The sequence below is a fragment of the Centropristis striata genome, chromosome 3 (genome assembly GCF_030273125.1).
Source record: "Centropristis striata isolate RG_2023a ecotype Rhode Island chromosome 3, C.striata_1.0, whole genome shotgun sequence".
In the NCBI taxonomy this organism is placed as follows: Eukaryota; Metazoa; Chordata; class Actinopteri; order Perciformes; family Serranidae; genus Centropristis; species Centropristis striata.
The window spans coordinates 42,529,099-42,545,636 of record NC_081519.1 but is presented as its reverse complement, the minus strand read 5'-3'; the positions used below and the strand labels follow the sequence as shown (position 1 = coordinate 42,545,636).

General features: G+C 37.2%; 1 protein-coding gene across 2 annotated transcripts in view; it reads right to left on the bottom strand.

Moving 5' to 3' along the window:
• cacna2d2a (calcium channel, voltage-dependent, alpha 2/delta subunit 2a) overlaps positions 1-16,538 on the bottom strand; it is a 241,092-nt gene that overhangs the window by 178,694 nt on the left and 45,860 nt on the right. For both annotated transcript variants that reach the window (XM_059328728.1, XM_059328729.1), the window contains exon 3: positions 5,889-6,005. In XM_059328728.1, the coding sequence (XP_059184711.1) occupies positions 5,889-6,005 (117 nt within the window). The remainder of the gene's footprint in view (positions 1-5,888; positions 6,006-16,538) is intronic.

Genomic DNA, 16,538 nt, shown 5'->3' with positions numbered 1-16,538 from the left:
GGGGAGGGAATTAATCCTAACCTGCCTAAATGAAACATATTAACTTGTTGCATACTTTTTTGTTAAGGTTTGTCGTCTGTAATGATATAATGACTCGATATTTCTTTGCTTTGCTCATTCCCTTTTTGCAATTTTATCATCTGACTCCCATTTCCCTCTCCTCACGCTTTTTTCTTTTGATTTTTTTCACCCCCCAAAACGCTTTCTCTCCTCCCGACTACCCCTCCGCTCACTCTCTCCTTCCTTCCCTCCCGCTTGCTGCTCATTTTTAAATCTATGAATTTCTGAACATAATTTTCTTGATTTTTCCACGCCCCAGGGAGACATTCTCATTCCAGCCCTTCTCTTTTTTCACCTCATTTCCTCCCTCCTGAGTGAATCTCCCAGACAGGATGTGAGGTGACAGTGTGGCCTGTGGAGGTTAGGGTGGTGCTGATGTGATGTGTGTGTGTGCTGAGGGAGATGGAGGGGGTGAAGTCGGGGGTATAGTGCTGCCTTCCCTTCTTCCAAAAAACGGGGGTGGAGGGTCAGTGCCATTCCAAATCCAATCCTACACATGACCACAGGAGACGTACAGTAACGCCTTCCTCCCTTTCAGGATCCAAGCTACAGAATTAACTGTGCCTTTGAGAGCCTCCTGCTCCTTGACATGAATGTGCCTCATCCCACAAGACCTCATGCTCTTAAAAGATATACACTTCTGCCTCTTTCTAGTGCTTCAACTGTGTTAAAAAAATGTCAATGCTTTGGCCTTGAGTGACCATATCTGTGCAGAAACAGAGGGACGGAGAGCAGCAGTCCCTCAGTGGCCCCTGTGCTTCAATAAGGTGCTATGTGGAGGAAATTCAAATTATACCTTGCATGCACTCAGCACACACTGATGAAACCAGTGTTCAGGAGTGTAAGCAAAGGATTTTGGCTATCAATTAGGGGTGTGCCATATCGTATCGTTCACGATAATATCTGTATTTTTTTTTTACGGTTAAAAAAATGCATATCATTAATTGGCAACGTTCCTACTTCTTGATGTAGTGGTGAAAGTTGTTTTAATCACAAAAAGCTACTTACTCCCTGTCGCTAAACACATGCAGCTTTCAAAATAAGAGCATGGTGTGTTATCAGAATCCACCACAGAACTTACAAGAAGACTGTCAAAATAAAATGCCTTTAATAAAACATACAAGAACCTTTATTCTCCTTTACTAAATTCATTAAAATATGCCCCCGGAACCCCTAAATGGTTATTTTTATTATTTGCTCATACTCAAGAGTCAAGAGTAATTTTTTTTTATTTGCCAACTGTTGAGATTTGCACTTCAAACTACATGTTAGATTTTTAATTATTTATATAGACTAAAAAAAATCATATTTTCTATATTTTTTTAAGTATTTCCTAATATCGTCAAGAATATCGTCATCGCAAAAATAGCCTGAAATATCATGATATTCTTTTAGAGGCATATCGCCCAGCCCTACTATCAATGCTCTGCTAATTTGTATGTACGGTGAGTTAAAGGGTAAATATACACATCTAAATGCAGGGTAAAGTTTGAATGATGAGCACATTACATCCTAGACTATTTCAGTGTGTGCTTAGCTTGTGCACAATATGATAAAAATGATCGTAGTGATTAAAATGAATCAGCTAGTGTGTGTGTGTGTGTGTGTGTGTGTGTGTGTGTGCAGCTGTATATGTGGGTGGAGATGATGAGAATCACCAAGTGATTAAAAAGAGTGCCTCTCCGTCATTGTGGAGAGGGAAAAAAAAAGAACAAATTCAGCTTTAAATGGCAATAAATACAAATTCTAATCAGGTAATTTGGCAATTATATGCTCTCAACATGTCCTGTAATATTAATGTGAAGATAATTTGAACAAAACTGAACAAACATTTTGATTTTAGAATCCTAATTTCTACTATTAGTTCAAATGCTCCTTTTTTACTTTATATTTGGCTTTTAAAAATTAAAAACTGATTGTGTATACTTTTCTAATTTTCCTCCGTGTCACTCATCTTTCCTGCGTCTGTATCCCTCCCCTCTCCTCTCTTCTTCTCCGAGGGGTTAGAGGTTCCCCGCTGAGAGAGCGCAACAAATTTGTTAACTAATCAAAGGGCTGTCTGAGCAGAACGCTGGTGATAATTATACCCCAAAACGCAGGACATTGAAATGATAACCTCTGAAATAACCCTTCTTCTCATGCACAACATAAAAACTGTCCCCTAATTTATCAAACCTCCAAACTAATGCAGGGTAACAGAAAAACATATCAAGATTATTGTCTCCATTTTGACAAATTGTATTTAAACAATAAGAAGGACTTTCACTGTTTTCTGTAACATTTCAATGAAGGAAAAACAAAAGGAACTGCATTACATTAAAGTGTACACTAGGGGATGGGAATAATTAATCGATGATCAATTAATGGTCATTACAAATTTGATCGATCACATGGAATTTTTAATCGATCTATGTATTGTTATTTTAATTTTATCTATGACTGCATATCAGTACTCACTGAACTGAAACATGGACGAGTGTTCAGTTCTGCGGCCGTACGTCAATCAGCCAATGAGCTGAGAATTAAGTTGGATAAAGCTACAGTTTGCAAACTGAAAGTTGCAATAACAATTATAAAACATACAGAAATACAAGAGGATTAATTTGAGCAAAACTAGCTTACTGTATCAAACCTTGCTAGCATGAATTACTAGATTTAATTTTATCCAAAACTTATTTAAAAAACAAAACACACTTAAATATTATGTTTAAAACATAAAACATTGAACTCCTTGACGTTATCTTTACTTTAGTATAATCTCAGTTGAGTTAGATTTATGACTGACAGGATCAAGGTTCCTTCTGTCCTTTCAAAATAAAAGTGTCAGTTATCAAAACAGGCTTTTGCATAGTACTGTATATACATATATACATATATATTTACACACATATATATATACATAAATACATATATATATATATGTCTGTATATACACACATATATATACATATATATATACATATACACACACACACATATATATATACGCACACATATATATGCATATACATACACACATATATATACATATATACATATATATATATATATATACACACACACACACATATATATACATATACACATATATACATATATATATATATACACACACATACACGTATATACATATATATATACACACATATACACATATATACATATACATATATACACACACATATCCACATATATACATATATATACACATATATACATATACATATATATATACATATATACATATATATATATATACACATATACACATATATATACACATATATATATATATATATATATATATATCTTTAAATTTGCCCATGTATGCATGCATCGAATAATCAATTGATTGATCGTTAATGTTACAGATAATTGAGTTGGCAGGATTCTTCCAAACGCCCATCCCTAGTGTAAACCAAAGCACCTTTCACAAAACACATTCTATCCCTTAAATGTCCAGGATCATTATAACATGGGGCCATGTGTGAATGGGAGCAGGGATCAGTATTCAGTTATGTGTTATGAATAAAAGCAGAACTATTGCAGGGACAAACATGAAAAAGAAAACATCTACGAGTGAGCCAACCAATCTCAAGATTCCACTGACGACGTATACAAAACCATGACATATTTACGGTTTAGCATTTGATTTGATAACTAATAATTGATATCAAATAACTCACAAGAACATCAGCACTGGATGAAAACAGATGCACGCTTGCCACGGTCCTATAAATACACATAAACCCAGCCATGCCGCACATTTTCTTCTTCTTCTATTGAGTTTAATGGCGGCTGGCATCCATACAGTAAGTGTTGCGGTACAATTGCATGCCTTGCCATCTCTTCCCACATTGCCATGACATGTTTGAAAAGGCGCTAGACGGAAATGTTTTTTACGCCTGCATGAATAGTGAGAGTCAATAGCAGTTGATTCTCTGTAATTTACCTGGAACTATGTCTAAAAGAGCCTTAATATCAGTGGTGGAATGTAACTAAATACATTTACTCAAATACTGCACTTAAGTACAATTTTGTGGTATTTCTTTTCTTGAGTATTTCCACATTTGTAGCTTTATACTTCTACTTCACTCCATTTTAAAGACAAATAATGTTCTTTTTACTTCACTACATTTAGCTGGCAATTTAGTTACTTTCCATGTCAATATTTAAAGTGAATATGCATGTTTATAAATTAAACCATATAAAAGTATATTAAATAGTTAAAATCAGCCCTACCAGCACAAGAGTAAAATGCTGCTTACATAGTGGTAGAAGTACTTTTACTTAAGTAAAAGATCTGAATATTTTTTTCACCACCCACTGCTTTAATATATCCTCAGTAGAGGAAGGCAGGAAGACTAGAAAATAAAAACTGATTCAGAGTGTGCAGAAAAGGTCATGTTCGATTATAGATGATTACAATGTTGACTAAAGTCGTTTCTGCCAATTGTTTGGCAATATTTTGACGTGCGTCTGTTGCAAGGTTATTATAGTTAACGAAAACTAGCGAAATAACGAAAACTAGAATTGAAAAAACATTTTCGTTAACTGAAATAAAAATAAAAACTAAAGTTTCTAAAAAAAACGATAACTAACTGAAACTGTATTGTGTGGTTACAAAACTAACTAAACTAACTAAAATTATTGTGAAAATGTCCTTCGTTTTCGTCTTTTTCAACTTTTTTTCAATCATCATCCAGTGTTTCTATTTCTCCACCGCTGAGTGTGTGTATTCCTGCTTTGTGGGCTTCCAGGAGAAGTGTGAGTGAAATGACCGTAATGACACCATGTTGGCTGTAAAGAGAAACTTCTCAGCTTTCAGAAAACATTGGAAATTTTCCGATAGCGTAAACCGTTTACTTATGATGGTAATCCGAAGTGTGCTTGAGCAAACATGTCACCAGCTCAACACTCAGTAAACTTTGGATGTTGGATAAAAAAAATATATATTACAACCTCTTTGAATCTCGCATCACAAAGCCCGTTCCAAATAAACTAAAACTTCCCAGTGGGAAAGAAAATCATTGGAGTATTGGATGAATAAGTCTGTACTCAAGATAAAGGCTGTCAAATGATACAGGAGAGAGATGCTTTGCAATACACTGAAAATTGCATTCAACCGTCGGTTGATAAATTCACAATCCACATCAAACCATTTAAGTTTACGTAAAAATTTATATTGAAACCCCCTAAAATTCTGCTTCTTTTTGTGGAGAATTGGGGGTGGGGTACAGGGGATATTTAGGGGGAAATAGCAGGTCAACAGTAGATAGCAGAAGATTGATTTCAGATGCCGCTCAAGTTGTTCTTTTTTAAGTGTTATTAACATTATGATATGAGTACTTGATGGATGTTCTCATGCTCTGTTATGTCTCATAAGTTGCTGCACCAATTGTTGGGTTGATACCATTTGCTACACAGATTTGGTGCACAATTTTTGTACTTGAATTGATAAAAATTGCCAAAAACCCCAACAAATTGTCACATCAGGCTGTAATTTTGTAAGAACAAACACTAAAAACTAATGAAAACTAAACTCAAACTAAGCATTTTCAAAATTAAAAACTAAACAAAAACTAGCAAACTCACTCTAAAAACTAATTAAAACTAACTGAATTTGAAAACAAAAAAATCACAACGAAATTAAAACTAAAACTAATGAAAAATACCAAACTATTATAACCTTGGTCTGTTGTTTATTCATGAACATTCTTGAAAATATAGATTTTTTAAATTGCATCAGATCTCGGAGAAGAAAATGAAACGTTTGTTTTCTATATTGTAACAGTGCATGTTAGTACACAGGTGCATGATGCTCTTACCTCCAGGGCTTTCCTCTTACTGTTGAGCAGCTTGGAGATGTCCCGTGCCACTCTCTCCACCAGGTCCTTGGGGTTGTTTCTCTTGATTTCAAACTGGCTCTTCTTCTCACTATAAATCTGCAGATGGAGAACACGGAAAATCAGAGGTCAGATCACTGGAGCCATTAGTTTAATTAAGAAGACCACAGAGGAGCTGTTTGATTATTCTCGAGGTAGCTCGCAAGATGGTAAACATTTACTGGCAGTACGCAGCCTGGCGTTTTACCCATAAGCCTCAGCACTGTAGCAGAATTAAACACAGAACAGAACCCTAATGGCAAAGCACTTAGCTAGCCAGCTGCAGCCTGGCAGTCAGGATCAAATTAAATAAACGCAAACTCCAGCAGATCCTCTCTGCTGGGTGAACACCTTGTATCTCCACAATGTTAACTCCTTTGGAACGAACACAAGCAGCCTTATTTACTGTACAGCTTTGTGACAACACATTTGTGATTAAGTCCAATGGGTTACTGAGGCTGACTGTCCTAAACCAAGCTGGCCACAGAATTGTTCCTAAATATATGAGGGAACATAATCCCTTTTGAGTTAAAGGGCTCCACTCACTATAGAGTAAACAATTGTGTTTTTTATTGAGGGAGTAGTGAATGAAGTGGGAATTACAACATTTTCAATCGGAAACATACACCATATAAAAGTAGTTGACATAACGGACTAGTCTGACATTTTATGTATTGGGGAGAACCTGGTCTCACAGAAATCCGTGAAATAGCCACGGATTTCGCTTAACTCAAAATCCGTGGAATAGCCACAGAATCACTCAAATTTCCGTGAAACTGACACGGATTTCGCTACAATGCAAGTTAATGACAGTCATATCCCGTGGCTATTGGTTCGTTCCAAGTCACGTGACTTTTAAGGTCCCGGCGGTCAGAACAAAAAACATGGCGGACAGTTCTCTCATTTTTTGTGAAAAAAAAATCAATATTTTGACTTAGTTTCTGCATAAAAATGGATTTTGATCACATTTCTAGCGAGAAATATATGTTTTATTTTCTAAATATTCACTCAGTGATTGTACATAATCACTTTGTATGTTGGAAGAACCACGGGATATGACTGTCATTAACTTGCATTGTCAGTTTCACGGAAATTTGAGTGATTCCGTGGCTATTTCACAGATTCCTGTGAGACCATGTTGATTGGGGAACACTGGAAACTAGCAATTGAGACTGTAAACTAATTAGTTAAATGTTTACTGAGGTAATAAATCAAGTATGAAGTAGGATCTTTTTCTATTGAATGTGACTTCTTTTTGCAACCAGTTGCCCCCTGCTGGTAATTAGAAAGAATGCAAGATTAAGGTTCTTCCAGAACGGCATCACTTTTCAATCCCAGAGGTAGCCGCTTGCTACAGAAACAGCAGCATTTCAAGTGCTCTTACAGGAGCTTTACCAGACAGAAATCAGGTTAAGACCCATTAAACAGACACATTCTTTGCAAACCACAAAATGCAAGTAAAAGAAATGGGTTCTGGGATGCCACAAGGGACTGGGATGTTTGGAAAGTAGCATCCAGAGGCAGAACGACAGATGCTTGGACCGCTGACAGAGGAAGGTACTTGGAAGATTAGTCTGCTCCCCCTGGAAGAATTGTGAAGGCTGACTCAGCAGCCCGAGCTCTATAGGAACTGTAGTCTACAACAGAGCACCACCCAGGGGATTACTACTTATCCTGCTGCCCTAAGACACCGCAAGACCCACTTTCACACCATAAAACCATTTTGTATAGTTCTTCTGAGGAAAACCCAGGAAAAGCCTGTTGTTGTTGAATAATTTAAAGCAATTAGGGTCTTTTTAAATCCTAAATGTGAGGCTTAAATGCTGCATTTACTCACAGTTGTGTGTGTCTAGTTAATTGCACTTAGTTTGAGGTACTTTAAAGTCACTTCTTCAATCAATCATTTACCCAAGTAATTACACACTTTAAACCATTTATACATGATGATATGATGTAAGGCACTTCAGAGAGGATACCAACAATTGAAAATAAGTAAAATCAAGAATAGAAAGGTTCATGTGAAGCTTTGGGAATGCAATGCCACAACAGCTAAATGGAGCCTCAATTAAAGATCTTTTATTAAAAGGTGTAACTGATCAGTGGGCTAAATATAGGTGGTTGTGAACCCCCTAATTAACACCTAAGCCCCCATATCAAATTTTAGGGGGGTCTCAAACTTAAGCTAATTATTTTCTATGTTTCTAAATCGTTATTATTTCATGTTTAGACAAGAAGAGGCGAGGAGCACCACAGAAAGTGTGAGTGACAGCAGCAGAAGGAGCCTCTTGCGGTGCTGCAGGTACCGGCGCCTGCAGTAAATCTGCAAACAATAATACATGCCATGGTTCTTGGCTTTGCAGAACAAAGACTATTTTAAAGGTTGATATCAGAGTCCTGTTGTTTTCTCAGCAAGGCCTGAGATTTGCACTTTCATTAACAGCAGTCTGTTAATGAGCATGTTGGTTTTGCAGCTCACATCTGACAATCAAACATACTGACCTTTAAAACGGTTCTCCAAAGGCTTTTTTGTAACATTTCTTGTGTGTTATTCGAAATGTGCAAGTATTAAAATCCATTTTTGTCTCAATTCAATCACCAGAGATCTTTTCATGCCAACCACACAGTAGATACTGTCACAGATTTAGTTAACAAAAAGAGTCTTGTCCTAATAGCATGCTTAGTGATGATGTTTAATTATCTTTACAGCATGCAACACAGAAAATAACGGTAACACTTTACAATAACCATCTAAGTGATGTTTATAGATGGTTTATAAACCAGTTATTATTAACCATTTACAAAATTCCATACATATTTAATCTTTAAATGTTTTCAAGCAATTTCTTAAAGGTATATGAATCATTTTGAAATCATTTACATACTTAATATGGTGTTAAAAATGTTATAATGAGTGTAAAGCTGTTAATAAACTAATAATTATGTTTGTTTATGGTAAAGTAATCTATTTGGCATTTATAAATTATAGTTCAACATTATTACATTTTCTATTCACCATTCTAAATGGCCTATATACGGTTTATATTATCTGTTTACCATTTATAAATGGTCTATTTACCATCTATAAATGATGGTTATTGTAAAGTGTTACCAAAATAACACTCAGTAATGAGTAATTACACATTATATATATATTAAATAACACTCAGTAATGAGTAAATACACATTATATATATATTAAATAACACTCAGTAATGAATAATTACACATTATCATTACACAATGTAACACATCTCTAGTAAAAAGGTATACAGGTCATTCACATTAAATATAAAGGTCTTACTGTCAGATTTTTAATGATTTACTTTTCATTGATGAGTATGATATGCCACTTGGACTGGAAACTTCCTATTGCATGATGTCACAAGTTGTTATTAATTCACTTTTCATTTCTCCTGAAGTGTGCGAGTGTGACTTTTATTTCGAGTGACAGAGATCACCACGAGCAGATGAGGACAGAGTTTGCAGTGAGGTAAAGCAAGCTTGAATGTTTCCATCAATTATTGTTTTTATTGGTCTAGCGTGAGCATAATTACAACAATAGACTAAATCTATCTCTAAAACAATGTGTTTCTTATGTGTCATTAAACAACGAGCCAAGCTGGGGACACCCTATACTTATCTTTGATTTTCACTCACTGAATGAGACACAGGCTACACATTTTGACAACAAAGTGCAAGTAATGATTATGCGTAGGAAACAGAAAATGACAGAGGTAAATGAATGAATGAATGAATGAATAAATAAAAACACCTGAAAACAGGTTGAGCGTGTCCTGTAAAACAAACTGGGGGGGAGTATTTGCAGACTTGCAGCCTGCTGATTGGTTTAATCTGTTCATTGTTTGTATTTATCATGTTATTAAGGTTGTGAATGAATGAAACTAGGCGACACGTTATACAGACCGACATGTTGAACTGGGTATATATTGCTCAAGAAGCTGACACAGAGAATCTATATTATTATTCATCATCATGGTCAGTAGTCAGCACTATTATCCACAATGATCTCTTATCTTGAACATAATCTGCTCCAGAGCAGGTTAGGTCTTCACCATGAAGTTACCATAACTATTTGCCTCTGCAGGCTGCGGTCAAACATAGGCAACTTTACAACCTGGTCTCACAGAAATCCGTGAAATAGCCACGGATTCGCTTAACTCAAAATCCGTGGAATAGCCACGGAATCACTCCAATTTCCGTGAAACTGACACGGATTTCGCTACAATGCAAGTTAATGACAGTCATATCCCGTGGCTATTCCAACATACAAAGTGATTATGTACATTCACTGAGTGAATATTTAGAAAATAAAACATATATTTCTCGCTAGAAATGTGATCAAAATCCATTTTTATGCAGAAACTAAGTCAAAATATTGATTTTTTTTTTCACTAAAAATGAGAGAACTGTCCGCCATGTTTTTTGTTCTGACCACCGGGACCTTAAAAGTCACGTGACTTGGAACAAACCAATAGGAACAAATATCCATGGAATAGCCACGGGATATGACTGTCATTAACTTGCATTGTAGCGAAATCCGTGTCAGTGTCACAGAAATTTGAGTGATTCCGTGGCTATTCCACGGATTTTGAGTTAAGCGAATCCGTGGCTATTTCACGGATTCCTGTGAGACCAGGTTCCAACTTTAACATTGACGAATATTCGCCTCCTGTTTACTTCCATGGTATGCAGGCAAAGGGGCGAATAAAAAAATGAGCTTTTGTTTGTGAAGCAGATGTGCGTCTTTTAATCCCATTGAGTTCAACTGTGGTAAAGCCTCAACCAATAACAAAGAGTTTTATGTGTGAGGTTTACCCCACTTGGCTGCCAAAGGGACTACAAACCATCCTGCACTGCCCACATATCGCATATGTGAACCACAGCTGCAGGACTGAAAGCCCCACTGAAGTTACCTCGTTTGCCCCCAATCCTGCCTGGAGGTACAGGGCCCAGGGTGTTTGATATTAAATGGCACCCACGTCAATTAAAACTGATTGAAATTAGAACATATTCTCAATCTGAAGTCTCGTGATTGAACGTTTATCAACCAAAATGTTCTCATATTTGCCAAAGTAACCAGCTCAGGCTTTGGTATGAAATATTATGTCTGTGGGATTGATGTGTTGATGTGCAGCAATTAGGAAAAGAAAACACTGGCGTCCATACGATCTGTCTCTGTCGAGCTGAAGGCTGGGCAGGCGGCCAGAGGCAGTTTCCCTCCACTGGCCCAGTGAGCAGGCAAACCTGGCCCCAGAAGCTCCGACCATGCCAGCCGAGCACTCTGACGAGATTGCCTGGTGTCTTATTTTGGCCGCCCTCTGAGGGATAAGAGATCCTGCTTAGTTTCAAACAACACTTTAAACTACTTCTCAAAGTGGAATGTGAAGGTGACATCTGCATACTCAATCACAATGCGACAAAAGAAAAAAAAACCTTTAAAAAATGTATTTTGATGAGTGAAACAGGTGGTTCAATTATTATTTTTTTCTTTCTTTCAGGTACTCATCCTGAAGAAGTCATTAGTCTGCAATTCAACAGTCCATGCACGCACACACACACACACACACACACACATACATGTCTTTATAAAGTTGTGAGGACCACCACTTCCCTAGCCCAACACACTCTTTCAGGGTTTACCATCTCTGTTAGGACCTTCCCTGAAATTCATACAGATGATTAATTAAGGCCTTTAGAGGCTATCCTAGCATTTTCTATGTGAGGACCGGGAAAAATGTCCTCACAACTACAAATGTCCTCACACTGTTGGTGTTCTGCCAAGGGTTGGCCCTCACAACTATATAAAGACAAACACACACACACACACACACACACACACACACACACACACACACACACACACACACACACACAAAAGGTATTAGTCATTACCCCTCGGTTCTGACCAATAATCACGTGAGTATTTACACACATGAACATACTCGCACATACACACACACTGACACACACACGCCATTTCAAAGGGCTTTTTCTCAAGGTGGAAGAAGCCATTAATGGAATCTTATTAAACCATAAAACAAGAGCGAAGTTTTCTCCGCTCCATTGACAAGACTACAAACCCCTGACTCTTTTAAGCAATGCATTTTTCAAGTCGATTTAAAAACCATGTCAAATTTGTTTTTAAATCAATATTCATTCCCTTAATGTGTGGTAGTGCTCTCTGGGCCTGCCTCTCTCCACAAGATTCATGGCTTTCTCTGGGACATTACAGGGCAGAGCCTTCTCTGCTCCCAGCTCAGAGACTAAACACAAAGACAAAGACACAGATCAATAAGACTCATATTGCTTCATGTGGGGATTCAAAAAATATTTTTCAATTATTATTATACACAATAAGGTCTGCTTTGTTTTTGTGAGCATTTTTCACAGGGAAAAAAACTTTCTAATGTGACGTCCATTACTTGTCCTGCATTCTCCGACTATATTTAAAATGATTCTAATGTACTGTATAATTACGCAGTCTTTTCTACTACAATCATCAAACTACTCATTGGAAAATACAGTTTAATATCCTCCTCAAAGCATAAAGCCAGCAAACTATTGCCAAATTAAGTCAAAAATGGGATCCAAAATGTATGAAAATAAGCTGCTCAAGCACACGCTTATTAGTAAATGCCCACCAGCGCCCAGATTTTAAATAAAAGCAGTATTAAACAGATTCATACAATATCAATAGTGAGTCCAGGCAAATATGACAGATTACAGTTTATTCCCCATTGATATGTATGGATTCTGTTACACATAGCCTGCTCTGCTGTTTGCCAGAGGGCAGAAAAGAAAACCACATAGAGCCACACAATCCTTCAATATTATTAATAATAACAACATTAATCATCCATACATATAACTTTCCATTTTGTGGTTCATAATGTGAATTAATAACAAGTTTGTTTAAACCAAAGTCTGTCAAATCATATTATTATTATGTTTTTTCTGTGCGGTTTGTCTTTCTGTCAGCAGAACAACTACTGGACCAATTTTCATGAAACTCGGCTGGGGGTGGTACCCTGGGCCTCTGAATCACAGGGCGGATTCCTTTTTAGTTTGTTTTCATTGTTAGATAGGGTATTTGTGAAATAAAATTCAGAAAATGAGTTTTCCCATCATATTTGATGCTCACCTGATCCATTTCCTTTGCTCTTCCTTGTCACACAAATTCTGAAAACAGCTCTCAATATGTTTACATTTTCTAAGCAATATAATCAACAACACATCTCCTTTGAGGCGGCCATGTTGTTTCTACATTATGAACAACAGGCCGTGCTCTCCGAGTGCCATTCTAGTCTTGAATATGCGACAAATTTGGAAGAATGTAGTGAGATTTTTCATAACTCCTAAAATAACAGCACTACAAACGGGCATTCAGAGCGGAGGCTTCTGTTGGAGAAAATGTGGAACCTCTATGGCTAACCATTTTCATATTTTTTGGGCCTGTCCGAAAATCATCAGTCATTTAGGAGGGATGTGTCAACCGAGATAAATAAAATCATGCGGGTGGATCTTGATTTCTCTTTTGTTACCCTATACCTCGGTAAAACTCCAGAAAAAGTCCTGCACAAGGACAAATACTTATTGAAGATCCTTTTGGCAAGTAGTAGGAAAGCCATAACCAGGAAGTGGTTGCAACTAGATCCCCCAACATTGGTCCAGTGGCGAGGGATCGTTCAAGAAATTTACTGTATGGAGAGACTTACTTTTGTTTTAAGACTTTAGGTGGAGAAATGTATTGAACGCTGGGAAAAATGGATGTATGTGTATGTATGTATGTGTAAAAGAATATTCTGATTTTAACTGTAACACCCATGATGATCTCATGTTCTTTGTACATGTTAATAAATAAAAAGTATTAAAAAAGAATATGCAACAAATTTGACATTTTATTGTACTAAAAACACAGAAACAGAAAAAAACAACAACTTCAAAGTAGAACATATTATGATTACAACTATATAAGTAACAACAACTCACAAACTTGTTTTTGAGCAGACAACTGGCTTCCTTTTTTGTGTTTTGTTTTTGAGTCTGCTCAACTCTGAATTTCTCTGGCATGATTGTAACGCCGTTATGAATGTCAGCTAATGTTGTGACTACAATTTTGAGTTAGCATTGATACGCTAATGGCTACTCTTGTAGCTCTAGCAAGCAGCGCCGCTAGCATCAGTTAGCCGCTAGCATCAGTTAGCCGCTAGCTTTCGCTAATGACAGAATTTCACCGATTTCCCGCGTTTCACAACAAAGAAATAAGAGTTAGCAGAACTCTTCTCCTTTGTTTTGAACCCCAACTTAAAGATATAAGTAACAACAACTCAACAGACAACTGGCTTCCTTTGTTGTGCTAACTTGCATTATTGCCCTAAATGCAACAACTTCAAAGTAGAACATATTATGATTACAATTTTTTTTTTTTTACGTTTCCACCAATACATTTGCAAAGTCTAGCAGATGAGAGAGCAGTATCATATTCCTGAGCTGGCATGTGCTCCCTGAGTGTAAATGGGCATGACAGCAGTGTACTGTATCCACCTCCACAGTGTGTCCTCCTCTCCAGTGACCTATTGTACATCTTGTACTGCCACATAAACAGCACTGACTGGTATCCGTTTCTCTGCCATTTGTATGTGAAACAGTATGGCCGTTTGCCTGAGGAAAGTAGTTTTTTATTCCTTTTATCACTCTACATGGACTAATAAAAACACAAAGAGAGACAAATAAAGACAGATAGCCCTGTAGGGTGCTCATCTCTCTGACAGGTAGGCCATTACAGGCTCCTGTAACGGGCAGATGAGGTCCCTGTCCATTCTGGGAGAAGATTGAGCTGTGCTGTCAACCAGACAGAGCTCCGGCCCAGACCGAGCAGCCGGCCAATGAGCATTAGGTTGGAGGAGCGCTGGGTGCAGAGCGGCAGCACATGGTAATGCTGGCCACGATAGGCCTGAGGAGCTTTAAATCCCCTTCAGCTAGAGGTTGGAGATGAGTGACCATCATCGCTGAAGGGCCATAAGCACATCAGCCTGCCTGAAATTATATTTGAGGGCTTTAGAGCTTGACTCACTCACAGGTAATGGGGCAGCTACAGGAGCAAACCAAGCACTGTGGAGGGAAACTTTACTGATAATCACATGCAGCGGCTGAGCTCAGCCAAACCACTTACAGGTGGATATATAAAATAATCACTACGGGAAAAAAACTAAAAAGAGAGAGAAAGAAAGAAAGAAAGAAAGAGAGAAAGAAAGAAAGAAAGAAAGAAAGAAAGAAAGAAAGAAAGAAAGAAAGAAAGAAAGAAAGAAAGGAAGGAAGGAAGGAAGGAAGGAAGGAAGAAAGAAAGAAAGAAAGAGAGAGAGAAAGAGAGAAAGAAAGAAAGAAAGAAAGGAAGGAAGGAAGGAAGGAAGAAAGAAAGAAAGAAAGAGAGAGAGAAAGAGAGAAAGAAAGAAAGAAAGAAAGAGAGAAAGAAAGAAAGAAGGAAAGAGAGAGAAAGAGAGACCTTGGAGAGAAAGAAAGAAAGAGAGAGAGAGAAAGAAGGAAAGGAAGAAAGAAAGAAAGAAGGAAAGAGAGAGAAAGAGAGACCTTGGAGAGAAAGAAAAAAAGAAAGAAAGAAAGAAAGAGAAAGAGAGAAAGAGAGAGAGAGAAAGAGAGAAAGAAAGAAAGAAAAGAAAGAGAGAGAGAGAGAGAGAGAGAGAGAGAGAGAGAGAGAAAGAAAGAAAGAAAGAAAGAAAGAAAGAAAGAAAGAAAGAAAGAAAGAAAGAAAGAAAGAAAGAAAGAAAGAAAGAAAGAAAGAAAGAAAGAAAGAAAGAAAGAAAGAAAGAAAGATCCAAATTCCAAGAGTTCTGGTGTACTTTTACCCTTTCCTAATCATGACACAGTAATTATTCTGTAAATTCAATTAAGAAATGGTTTAAGATGACCATACTGTATTTATCACGTTTAATCTCTTTTTTCTTTAAAGTGGAACTTGCATAAAACAAAAACAACTGCCTCACATGAGACAACACAGGTTAAAAACAAAAGACTCAAACAGTAGAACTAAAAAATCCTTTCAGAATTGAAGCTTGAAGGTTGGTGAGAACATGAAGTTGAAGTGTTGCAGGTTTAGAGGTTAACAGGAAGCCTCCTCCTGCTCTGGAGTTAAAACTTCACTCTCCTCCTCCACATCTGCCCCAATCAAGTAACCTTGCGAGGCAGCTGGATTTGTGAGATTACGCAAGAATCCAGTCCTGAACAGTGGAGACAGTATTGGAAAAGCTTTACTGGTGGACACATGCCTACTGCTGCATGGTATAAACCAGGGATTCCCAAAGTGTGGTGCTTATTACTATGTTACTCAATTACATTTTTTCCCCACACAATAAAGGAACCTGGTCTCACAGAAATCCGTGAAATAGCCACGGATTTCGCTTAACTCAAAATCCGTGGAATAGCCATGGAATCGCTCAAATTTCCGTGAAACTGACACGGATTTCGCTACAATGCAAGTTAATGACAGTCATATCCCGTGGCTATTGCATGGATATTTGTTCCTATTGGTTTGTTCCAAGTCACGTGACTTTCAAGGTC